Source organism: Pleuronectes platessa, chromosome 21 (genome assembly GCF_947347685.1).
Source record: "Pleuronectes platessa chromosome 21, fPlePla1.1, whole genome shotgun sequence".
Taxonomy (NCBI): domain Eukaryota; kingdom Metazoa; phylum Chordata; class Actinopteri; order Pleuronectiformes; family Pleuronectidae; genus Pleuronectes; species Pleuronectes platessa.
Window position 1 is genome coordinate 20,341,429 of NC_070646.1, and position 12,803 is coordinate 20,354,231.

Sequence of the window (12,803 nt, forward strand, 5' to 3'; positions counted from 1 at the left end):
AACGTGTCTGATCAAGGTCCTCAGCCTTCTTCATTATGGTGTCACTAAAGATGACACGTCCCTCTCAGTCTGAAACTGAAAAAATACAATCTGAAAGTGAAAAAAAGATTTAAAACCCCCAAAATAAGATTTGAGAAAATCGCAATCTGAAAATATCAAATCTGCAACTGAAAACTATAAGGGAAAAGGGAAAAATGTCAATAATTATTTTATCCGAAACTATTCCAGAACTGAATGCAAACTATATTTAACCAAAACAAACTTTTGAATACTGTTGTAATTTTCAAATTTGAAGATCAAAAACTGAACTTTCAGTTTAATCTTTTTTCAAATTATGAAAACTATTGGCCTGGATATGGCTCCATATTAGCTTGACCCCCTGGCTCTACTGTCACAAACCTAAAATTGAAGGTTAGACTTAAAATGGCTGAAGTGAGCCCTGAACCATTTGTTAGCTATGCTGCTATAATAATGAGATAACATAACGAACATGACTTTGTTTTAGTTGTGTGGAACATGTCGACAGACAAAACCATTTGTAACATACAATTTCCATATGTCTGTCAAACAGGTTGTCAGCAAGCCTAGAAAAACAAAGTCTACCCAAGATCTGTGCTCTTTACAGTCCCTCGTGTTTAGAAAAAGCATTGTAAGAGCTCATTCAGGCTCACTCTACCACTGGAGACTGTAAGCAGAGACGTGAGCCAGAGCTACTCACACAATACTATAACATAGATTCAACCATACCTAATATGAAAGAAGAGAAAGAAGATCGACAATCCCAAAGGTAGGTAATTTCTGAAACAGTAAGATGAAGTGGAAGGGTGGTAAGAGGATAATTTAAAGCAGATATTTCACCTTGATTGTGTATGCTTGGCAGTGAAATAAGTCTCACAAAAATTAAAAAAAATAATAAAGTTAATGTTTGAATAATACAAAAGTAATAAGATACATGAATGTAATGAATGATTTTTAAATTAAATTAAATTGTTAATTATTTCATACATTTGTATTGATTCAGATTTTACTGCTTTTTGTTGTTAGCTTCAGGAAATATTAAATAAGCTTACTATCAGCATTTAGCGTAAAGATCTCTTAGACTTGTGTGTATATTTATTGTGTTATGGTTTTTCTTTAAAGTGCCAATAGCCACTTCTCAGTGATTTAAACATACAGATTGTCTGTGCCTGGGTCAGGTCCATAGATAATGGCTCTTATTTGTTGATCTTAAATCATTTGCAGGAACTATAGCAGCAGTTATTTAATTATTATCTAGAATCTGTGCTTGTGTTGTTGCTGCACTGCTTTAGATCAAGCTGAATGCTGTGATTATATTTTGAAAAAGTGTGAATTTGGGTCTGAAAATTGTGATAATTTCCTAACAGACCTCTGAAATAGCCGAGCTGCAATGTATGAAGAGAAAACTCAAGTTAAGTAAATAATTGAAACTTACAAACAGACATGCGAACAGTAATAGAACCAATTCAGTTTCCTTTTATGAAATAAATTTACTTTAAAATTGGTATGTAGGATAAATATCTTTCTAAATGTATCACAGACATTGTATAAAAATCTTAGTGAAAAAATGATGCAAAGAAAATGATGAAAGTTAAATAAGTACAAATCAAGTACTGAATAAAAAGTATATTCAGTTGGAAAAAAAAACAAGGAAAATTTTACTTTTGGTTTAAAAATTACATTTTTCAATTCCAATTGCTCTCTTTCAATGAACAAAACAATTGGCCTAATTTGCTCCATATAAGCCCACTAGAAAATGTCACTTATCTAGGGCACAGCGGGAGATTTGATTTTTAAAACTGCCACGGGGCCCAATAAAGCCATTCCACCACTCCCATTAAATATGAATCTTAAAATGTTTTGCCTAACCAGCTATGCGTTTTTTTTAGGAAGTTGAGGCACTCCTGAAGGCACTCATGAAGGCACTGTTAGGTGGAAATTAAGAGGAACAGGGTTAGGGTTAGGGTTACAGTTCTTGCAAGGTCCTCATCCGAAGTCAGCAATTTCTCCACAACAGTTTCGTATGAGATTTACTCAATAAAGCATGATTTTGTCAGCAATATTTAATTACATTACATGTTTCCATCAACAACATGACAGATTTCTGTAGATTGTCTGTATTACGCGCACAAACCTTTCTGAATGGAGGCCACTCTCCTTCTGTGCCTTGGTTTAAGTTGTCATTTGGGTCAGTGTCTGTGTGGAACACTATAGCTGTGCTTAACTTGTACATGGGATACAGACAGACTCCTGATGCATCCCAGAAACACACCGTTCCATCTTCATGCCTAAACACACAAAGAAACCTGATATTGTTTATACGATTTACAATCTGTCAAAGAAATTATCCCCAAACTCCGTTTTACTGACCCTGTGAGCATCAGGTCTCTCTGTGGAGGGTCTGGGGCAAGGTTCTGACCTCCTATTATTGGCCATGGCTGTATGGAGAGAAACAAATTAAAGTTTAACAACAATGACACATCTGTTAAACCAGTTAAACAGTTCAAACATGCAACTCTAATGCAAGACATTTGTATTATCATTAACGTTTGGCAATAAATATTAGCGTACTTTGAGGTGAGTAACATTATACTCATTAATTTATCAATCAATCATATATTATTTGTGTAGCCCATATTCACAAAGCACTGTTTGTGTCATAGCACTTAACAAGGTGTGACATCCTCTTCCCTTAACCTTCCAATTTAGAAAAAGTTCCATTGTTATTTGTCAATGCACTTTGAACCTTCCACTTTGGTTATATCTGCCCAAGGTGTACCTTTTTGGAGTAGTGTGTGCTCTGCAGAAGTCCAGCAGCAATGACTCTTTCCCACAGTTTGAGGGGGATGGCGGAAATGTGGTGGGAGCAGGTGATTGCTGAGCTGTGGAGAGGAACCAAGTATGGTGTCTGAATGACTGGCCAGTCCTCTGTCTGCAGGTCGATCACCACCAACTCTTCCTCTACCAGGACCACTAGTGCGCTGGGATCTCCTGCAGATAAACAGAACAGTGATATTTCTAATGAACGTGTGAACAAAGGGAACCTAGTCATAGTGCCCAAGCCTTAAGCCACGGCACTTCCTTTCAGGTGAACAGTGACAGTGTTTTTGTTTGATGATATATTGTCTTTTGTGCCCTACTGTGGCCAGAATTCAATCCCACTGAGAAGCTGAATTCTGCCTGCCTGCCTTAGGGAGTAGAAGTGTGGCAAATAGTGCTGCACACAGCTCTAGAATTAAGTAATGTCAAAAAATACAAGAGATCTCTTATGTGGTTATGAGATGTGTACAAAATCTGGAATCTGCACGATGTAATTCCTAGAGCAACTCCCCTTTTTGCATTCTTCATATGAGATGGAAATAAAGTAAAGTTGGTTCCACCAATAAGGTCTCATTTACTAATACATGCGCAGAAAATAAGTACATGATCAATGGGAACGCAGGCAGTTACATGGGAACGCAGGCAGTTAGTTTATCTCAGGGGTCGGCATCCTGCGGCTCATCAGAAATACTATAGCATCTCTTAAGAACTCATCCAGGTCACACCTCCATACAGAAATTGGATTACTCATAAATGATCCATGGTCAAAGCTTTTAATGACTATTTCCTCTCCTGCGATGTCTCATTCTATATATTTGTAAATCCTAGTATAAACAATTACCAAACCTGTCCAGTAGAGGGCCCCCCAATCTAATTTCTTACTGTAAATTTTCTTTTAGTTTGTTAAACAGTTTAGATGTATGCAAAGCTCAATGTAGGTCTAAATCATCCAAACACACGTCCAGAAACTCTTGATCCGTACCTCATTCATCTAAGTGCAACTTTAATCTGTCTACATGTATCTGACATTTTCAACAGGCATAATCCCAAATGTAGTGATGTTTCTGACCTTAAAAACTACCATACTTGAATCCTTGGTCAATCTACAAATACGCACCCTGGCCGAAAATTAGGCGGGTGATTCTGAGCTGCCACCATACAAATACTAATCACCAAATCAGGACAGATGCTTTTCTAAAATGAGTAAAAATATCATTCTATCTGCGCAAATTCATGCATAATGCAGCTTGTCCGTACTCCGCTCGCTCTCTTTCTCTTCCACTGACATACAGACATAAACATTGTTATCGGATATGTGTAAACTCAAGTAGTAGAATTTTGTCGAGAGGTGTTCGCAATTCGATACAGGTGATCATAAAGTCCTCCTCCACAAACTTAAATCTGACAATCGGTCACTAAAAGGTTCAACTCCTACCTTACAGATAGAACTCAGACTGTTGTTCCGTCTTACCATCAGAAATGGGTGAAACTACTGTCCAGTCGGCCCATATTGTGACTGTTTTTTTATTTACTTACATGTAATTTTATTGTGAGGTTTTATTTTTGCTTGTGTTTAATTGTTTGTCACTTTTTGTGAATGTCTCTTGTTCTCAGGCCTCTCTTGGAAAAGAGATCTCAATCTCAATTTGACTGTTTGATTAAATAACAATTAAATACAAGTAGTACTAAATATTGACCTTTCCATTGCTTAGTATAATGAGTAGTGTTGCAAAATTCCGGGAATATTCAAAGTTGGAAACTGTCCATGGGAATTAACGGGAATAAACTGGAAATTGTGTGGGTAATTTATACCAACTGTATTTGACTCGTCATATACAGATATAAATATAAACATTTTGTTTTGTCACAGGCGTATTTGAGCCCTGAGGAAACTTAGGTCACTTGACTATATGCTTCTGTATCTTTGTGTCATTCTTAACATAGGTCTTTGCACAGTATTTGCAAATGTACACAGCCTTTCCTTCTACATTGGCTGGGATGAAATGTCTCCACACATGAGATAGTGCACGTGGCATTGTTCTGTAGAATAAGATGAGAAAAAAGCTTGTAAAAAACACTAATGCAATGCCAGAGATATAAATAGTTAGCCAAACAATTGGAATCGTCTTTAAAAATATTTTACAATTCATGGATAAATGAATAGAAATAGGCTAGATGAACAGATAAACAATCCTCAATCACCATGTTAATATATTTTCCCCAGTAATATCATCGAAACTTACCTGACTAGTCCTCCACACCACAGCAGGCCTCAATAGCCCTGCTGTGGTGTGCAGGATGCTGGCAATTATCTGTGCATGTGATGGAGAAATGCCCAGTGCAGGGTTGAAATTCAACATGCAGCGTGTGCTGCATTCCATACATTGAATGATGTTTTTATTGCTCAGCGTTTAGCTTGCGTATTATTTTTTTTTCAAAATTCCCAAAATTCCCAAGCTCAATATTCCCATGGAAAGTTTCCGGAAATTTTACCGGAAAGTTTCCACCCCTTTGCATCCTAATAATGAGTATAATTGCAATTCAGTTGTTACTGTTGGTATGTGTTGCCTGCCTGTGTGCTGTGGTCCACCTCTGATGACAAAGAAGTCGATGATCCTTGAGGTGAAATCCAGAGCCTCATGTGTTTTACTGTGGATAACTGTTATACAGTGTCTGTCCCCATAACTGGCCCTTGGCATGCCACCACTGAACAGCAGGAATGGAGGTCTGTCAAAAACACATAAAAACAAACAAATGCATACATATTCATGTTCAGTGTAGTTTTCCTTGATATGAATGTCTATCAATCAATCTTGTGATCTCCATTAGACCACATATCAAAACCCCTCAGATTTTATTTATCAGTACAAAAACTGGTGTTGAAATTAAAAGAGTTCAAAGTTATAGATATCTGGGTATCTGGCTGGACGATCGTTTAAAAACTCACAATAATGAGCTATCAAAGAAGCTGAGTATGTAATTGGGTTTCTTTTTTAGAAATAGGCAGTGCTTTACATTCAAAAATAGATTGCAGATTGTGAGGCAACATTGTTATCAGTGGTAGACTACGCAGATTGGATTTACATGCATGCTGCGACAAATACTCTCATGCTTTATATCACAGTTCCCTAAGGTTTATTCCATGTGACAGTTATCGGACCAATCATTGTACTTTGTACAGAAAGTAGCGTGGCCTTCACTTGCCACACGTAGAGAACAACACAGTCTTTTCTATATTTACAAAGCTATCATTTTATTTATAATCCCTTTTAAAAGTTAGATAGATAGATCTATCCATCTATCTATCTATCTATCTATCTATCTATCTATGTTGGTCATATTAAAAAACTGGAAAATACATTTCAATGTTATAAGGCATTTCAAATCCAATCCAATTAAATTGTTATAACCCATATTAACAATATCACAATTTGCGTCATAGGGCTAAACAAGGTGCGACCTCCTCTGCCCTTAACCCTTGATAAGAGTTTGGAAAACTACCAAAAGCTGCTTTTTTCTTTTGTTAAAGGAAGAGAGGAAGCCATCATAAATTAATCTTACCACTGAATAAAGCAAACTTACCCTTTTTCTGTAGGTAGTTGAACTATTTTAGAAATTGCCTTACAAGGGAAATGTCCTGCAACAAGAGAAGCCATCATCATTCTCCAAAAATATACATTTCATGCTCAACAGTAAAGACGACTTTAGTGGATTGATTTTCTCCTCACCATAAGGAATGTCTGATTTCTCTTCGTCCTCATTCACATCCTCTCCTTCTACCATCCATCGACAGTAACTTCCATCACTGTGCGAACTGAGAATGTAGCTCCCATCCTCTGTCCACCATACACTCTCCAGTTGCTATGGTTACATTAGATTATATTGAAATACTTGCAGCTATTGCAATAACAAATGCTTTTTCAAAAGCTGAGCTTATATATGACTGGCTGTGACTCAATTCAGGTCACAGCCTAATACTGGGCATCACTGCAGTTACCTGTGTGGCAGGAATGTGGTGGCGTGCACACTGTTTCTCAAGATCCCATATGACCATGAGACCTCGTCCGTAGCCAATAACAATCTGGTTTGGGTCGACTGGGTTCTCCTTTAAGGCCTCTACATGTTCCAGATTCCTCCGGCCAACGTAGTCATCTGGAACACTGGAGAGAAGGAAAACAATATATAACTTTTATGTTGTAAAGTGACTTTGAGTATCATGAAAAGCGCTCCAAAATGCTAATAAAATTATTTATTATTATTATTATTATTATTATTATGAGCATGCAGAAAGAACATCAACAATGACGCTGAGTGGCAGAGCTACATGTAATCTGTGGCTATCTTTCTGTCTGTGTGTCATGGCAAAACCTCCAGGTGATCCAGGGAGAGTTGATTGACCAATTAACTCTTCCTAGATTCAAAAGGAAGCAGGGGGGGACTGAAAGAGAAACATGAACAGAAGAGACCTGTTTTTTAGGAGCAAATTTGACTCGAGTCCTGTGAAGTGAATCTGACTTAAAAAAGATTTTTAGATAATGAGTTTGTGCCAAGGATGGCAGTATGGCAATAAGTCCTGCTGGAAATCAAGACATTTAGCGATATGCTGAGTGTTATAATTTTCTCTACTGAGGGGTTTGTTCAAGAGTTTTTGCTGAACAATAACACCTGGTGCTGCTTTAAGTCTTTTGATTTGTAATCTCACATGCTGCCTTAAATTGTGTTATTAAGGTGATGTCCATAGAGGAAAGTTTGAGTGCTTGTATAAAATGATTCTAATATCTTTTGTTTGGAGCACTGTGTTACTGAGCGGGTCACAATTGGGTTTGGCTGTGTAATGCATTGATTTTTGATTATTTTGCCTGAGACTAAGTGTTGGTTTCAAGGTTTTAGAAAAATGGGAGAAACAAACTAAAAGGTTAGACCCAGCTTGGCCAAAAGGGGGTATATTTGATGTGTGTGTTTGAGGATATGAAGCTCAGAATAAAAGACTACAAACCAAAAGATTAGGGCAATAAGAGAGAAAGAAGAACAAAAATGTTAACAGAAAATTGGTGATAAAAAAAACAAACAAGCTGAACTGAAACGCAATAACATAGCATATACTTATACTCATTATAGAATAATGACAAAAAAGTAGCTGGATTGTATTCAATCCTGTCCAGAACAGTGCAGCTCACAGGAGATGTCAAGTTCGAGGACTATAAGGCCCATGTTTCAAAACTTTGCAGTACGTTGAAGAAAAAAGGGTGATTGACTTCTACACGGAAAAGAAAGAGGCTCTCAGGAGAATGGGAATACTGGTTTCACCAGCATCAACAACAAGTAGACGGAAATGAGGAGGTTGAGTAACAGGACAAGGAACACAGTAAGGTTCACGAAATTATATCTCAATTAGAGGCTAAGATTATCAAATACTGTGGGCCTCTATGAGGCAGCGGACAGGAAGGGAGCATCGTTGGGCAAGTTCAGATGCAGAGTAGTCAGAGGGAAAACCGAGAATAGTCTAGAGCAGTGGTCTTCAACAGGGGGTCCGCAGTGAGGTCGCGAAATTCTTGGTTGATAATACAATTTTTTATATATTATTTTATTTAATTTTATTTAATTTTTCCACAAAATTCACTTCATCAGAACCAGAATTGTATATATTGTCTTCAGATACACATTGACATGAATCCAACATATTGTAGCGAACAGATAAATTGAGGCAGAAGACGTTATCTTTCACCCAGCAATGCACACATTCAGCTATACACAGGAGCTCTCTAAAGCTGGGCACCGATTCACAGTCCCTTTCATGAAAATACGACAGCACAGGCACTAGCCAATCAGATCGCGTTTATGCTCATGTCTAAAGAGAGCGAAGCTCAAAAATAAAAGATGGCGGACCAAATACTTCTTATTTGTACCTAAAGGTTGTTTGTTTAACTTTTTTTTGCTTAGATTTAAAAAAAATTACCGAGAAATAGACACTGTACAATGAAAAAAAACATGACTGTAATTGAAAAATAAGTCTGAGAGGATTTGCGAGGTGTCTGAGCCACCTTTCTAATGTTAGCATGCTACTACCCACAAGGGTAGTATTGAATGCACAACAACAGGGTAGCTTTGTTTATACATGGCACTAGGCCCAGAATAATATAAACACTATTTTATGCAATTTATATAGTAGGGGGTTCCTGCTCCATCTCGCCATCAGTTTGGGGGACCTTGGCCTGAAAAACGTTGAAGACCCCTGGTCTAGAGACAGTGGAGGGCAGCATTGGGTAGAATGCATGCAAATGCTAGGAAGATTTTTGCAGTAAGCAGTGGAGATAGTGAGAAAAGAGGGGGAGCTTTGACATCAGGGAGAGAGTATGGTCCAGGGACAGAGCTACAGTAAACCCCCCCGATAAATAGAATGCTGCAGGCCACTTTCCAATATTAAGAAAAGGGTCACAGGTACAGTATATTCCTTGGCAAATACTTATCTAGTAAGTGGATAAAAGCATTTGAGGAGGCAACAGTGGGAAACATTTTGGTGACACACTTGGTGACATCAAGCTCTGTGGGCCAAAGTCATGGCGGGGCCAGAAATGAAGGCCATTCTGCGCATAAGTGGACCTGCTTGGATGATGAGCCCACAGCCAGACGATTTAACCCATAGCGACCCAGCCCGTGGGCATCTCTGAGAAAGGAGTAACAGGTTGTGAGTGACCCCAAAGCTCTAAAGGGCGAGCCGATCCCTGAAACGGAGAACCCATCAACACATATCGAGTCCTCAGCTGAAGAGGTGGAAGCACGAGACAGAAGAGGATGCAGAGAGCAGTCCTTTGCGGACAGAACGTCAACAATAGAGACCATTCCCAGACCGGTGGAAAGTAGGCTTGAAAATGTGGTGGGGCTGACATCAAAGACACAAAGAAAGTTCTGAAATCATGTGGACCAAGCTGTTGAAAAGGCCCAAGGGGTCTACCGTTGGAGTCTGTTGGTGATGCATCTACCCTAGACACATGCCAAACATGTCTATAACAGCCATTGCCTGCGCCTGAATGGAGGAGAGCAGGTTTATGGGGGTCAGCCTGCTCAACGTGTGAATTCAGGCCAAGGCAATCCGTGGCTACTTAGACATGTGTAAATCCAAATTATGACACAAACCCCCCATGTCTGATAAATATGTCAAAACAGTAGGATTTTCTGTACAAAGACAGATGATTCCAGTGACAGCGACAGTTTTGCTGTCAATGGAAGGCAGTGAAGCAATACTGCCTATTTTGCTTTCTAATCAAAACCCAGTAAATTAGTCACGGGGAGATGCCTAGTGTAAATTAAAGGTGAAAATTTGGTAACATCACAAGGGGTGTACATTAATACCTCCGGACCTGGTGTCTGATTGATAAAACAGTGCATAGGATTCAAACTAAAACTCTACGAGCGCACTTGAAGCCGGAAATGGCGTACGCAAAAGAAAATTCAGATTTATTGAACAGTGTGCCCGCACACCTGAACGCAATGTTCATTTTATAAATCACAGTCCACCTGGAAACGCTTGTACGTAAATGGTCCATCATAAATGGTCAATGCAAAGCACCTCATGAATATTAAATTATGCTGCTGACCAATGGGTTTCCTCCGTGAGTCATGAAGGAGTCATGGCATCAAACGATGAGAAGAGGAAGTGAAACATTCTGACACTGAGATTGAGGTGTTAGTTGGTGAGGTGGAGATGAAGAGCGTTTTTATGGGACAGCAGTGATGTCACTTATAAAGAAAATGGTCTGATACTCTGCTGCTGCTGTGGATAATACAATGTGTGAGAGTGAGTACGATAGAAAGAACGGAGCCTGAAATAAAATAAGATCCAATTCAAAGGTGGATGCAAAAAAAAAAGAACACCCTCTCAGAATTTGAGGGAACTTGTCTGTTCGTATTTTAATCATCCAAAACTGCAGGATAATTAAATTCAGAGACAGCTGTGATGTCCCCAGTCTATAGAATTTAACAGAATTATATGCTTGTGTTGTACTGGGATGGTTCGGGTCCGTCGGTCAATCTGTGTCATACTGGACTCAGTTCAGCACAAAGATCACAGATCAATAGAATCTATAATCTGCTGATCAGACTCAGACAACCCTGAACCCTCGTTTCCTCCTCATCCTTCCATTCGCATGCATGCATCACGCAGAATCAGGCACCAGTGTCAGCACAGTATTTATTTATTTAGGGGAACCGGACCAATGACCTCACATCAGTGCATCCTCACCTCCACTCTGGGATATTATTTGGAAAGTTTCTTCATCTCTTGTAAGTGTTCTCCAGTGCGCTTTGTGCGCCTGTGGCACAGTCATGTTCACTGCAGCGATTTGATGATACTTTCACAGTGATATTATTAAAAACGGTTAATGACTCGGCTCTGTAACTGTAGCTGTTTAATGGAATCTGAACGTAATTTGCTGTAAATTGTTATATATATTTTTCAGTTAAAAGTAACTAAACTGTTACTTATATGTAGGGAACATATAAGAACCGGTGAGTGAAGTGTCCAGGAAGTGGGAAAAGTATATTTGGCTCAGATCCCCAAAGCAAAGGAATCATACTTTGACTATCACTACAGTGTATTATTTTTGAAGAAAAATGGGAGGCATTTACCAGGAGAGTAAGTGTGTGGACTAAACAACAGGGTACACAGTGATTGGAAAATAAGGGGCAGCATTGAATGTCAATCCCAACTCTTTGCTGTCAGTCTGTTGAATGAACATTTTGAATCAAGAATTGGGCCCAATGCTGAAAATTGCATCAAATGTTGATTGGAAAGAAACACATAATCCTTTGATTTTCAGTTCTCCTGATGAGACCATGATGATCATCTTGTGTAGTACGTCTATGTTTGCAAAACCTCAGGAAGTGAAAACTGTTGTTCATAATGCATCACAACTTACAGAAGCAAGATATGCTCAAACATGTTCCTGATTGTTTGTGGGCAGCAAAACATGAGACGATGTAAAGTGAGTGACATATGCCAACCCAGTTCAAATAAAGCCAAATGTGAATCTTCTGCGACTTGCTCAATATCCATTAAAGCCTGAAGTAGAGCAAGGAATAAGCAAAACAATCGAAGGATTAATAAAACCAGGGGGGCTAATTGAGACACAAAGTCGCTGAAACACTCCCGTTACCAGTGGTTAAAGCAGATAAGTCAAGCTATCGGCTCATTCATGACTTGCATGCCTTGAATGAAGTAGTACAGGCTTGGCCAGTCGATGTTCCAAACCCTTATATGCTTCTCACTAATGTGCCACCTGAAGCTAAGTTTCTCACAGTGATTGAATTGTGTTCTGCCTTCCTTAGCATTCCATTAACTGAAGACTCAAGAAAGTTGTTTGTGTTCACATACAAAGGTAAACAATACACATATACAAGATTGGACGCAAGATCTCAATGGATTAGCGCTCAATCCAATAGGTTGAGGACCTGCTAATTGCTGCACCTACACTTGATGATTGTCATTTCATTAAAATGCTGCAGAAACTGGCAGAGGGAGGACAGTAAGCCTCCCTGGCTAAATTACAGTACTGCCAACCACATGTTGAGTATCTTCCACAGTACAATATCAGTGGCACCTTCACAACTGGATAGAGTGAGTAAAGCTCCCAAGTTCAGAATGAATACAGGACTATGCAATAAAAATCGCTCCGCTCAGAAAAATCATGATAGAAGCAGAGATTCAGACATTAAATGCTCCCTTACGTTAGAAAAATTTGGCAGGAATAGAATTTTAAAACCCTGTCACAGGAGATGCAGACAGCTCCATCTTTAGCTATTCCTGTTAACAGCAAACCATTTTTTTCGGTATGTGTCCAATCGACATAACATGTATCAGCAGTTTTGCGGCAAGAAACGTGTAGCAGTCCTGGAAAACAGCTGATCGCGTATTACAGAACGAAGCTGGACAACGTAGTTATGACGACGTCGTTATGACGACTCTCTCT

The 12,803-nt window shown here is 38.9% G+C and overlaps 1 protein-coding gene across 1 annotated transcript in view; it reads right to left on the minus strand.

Moving 5' to 3' along the window:
• llgl2 (LLGL scribble cell polarity complex component 2) overlaps window positions 1-12,803 on the minus strand; it is a 74,010-nt gene that overhangs the window by 25,980 nt on the left and 35,227 nt on the right. Inside the window, exons 7-13 of the mRNA XM_053413236.1 lie at window positions 6,836-6,998; window positions 6,567-6,699; window positions 6,421-6,475; window positions 5,411-5,565; window positions 2,798-3,009; window positions 2,389-2,456; window positions 2,153-2,306 (exon numbers count right to left, since the gene is read on the minus strand). Coding sequence (XP_053269211.1) covers window positions 2,153-2,306; window positions 2,389-2,456; window positions 2,798-3,009; window positions 5,411-5,565; window positions 6,421-6,475; window positions 6,567-6,699; window positions 6,836-6,998 — 940 coding nt within the window. The remainder of the gene's footprint in view (window positions 1-2,152; window positions 2,307-2,388; window positions 2,457-2,797; window positions 3,010-5,410; window positions 5,566-6,420; window positions 6,476-6,566; window positions 6,700-6,835; window positions 6,999-12,803) is intronic.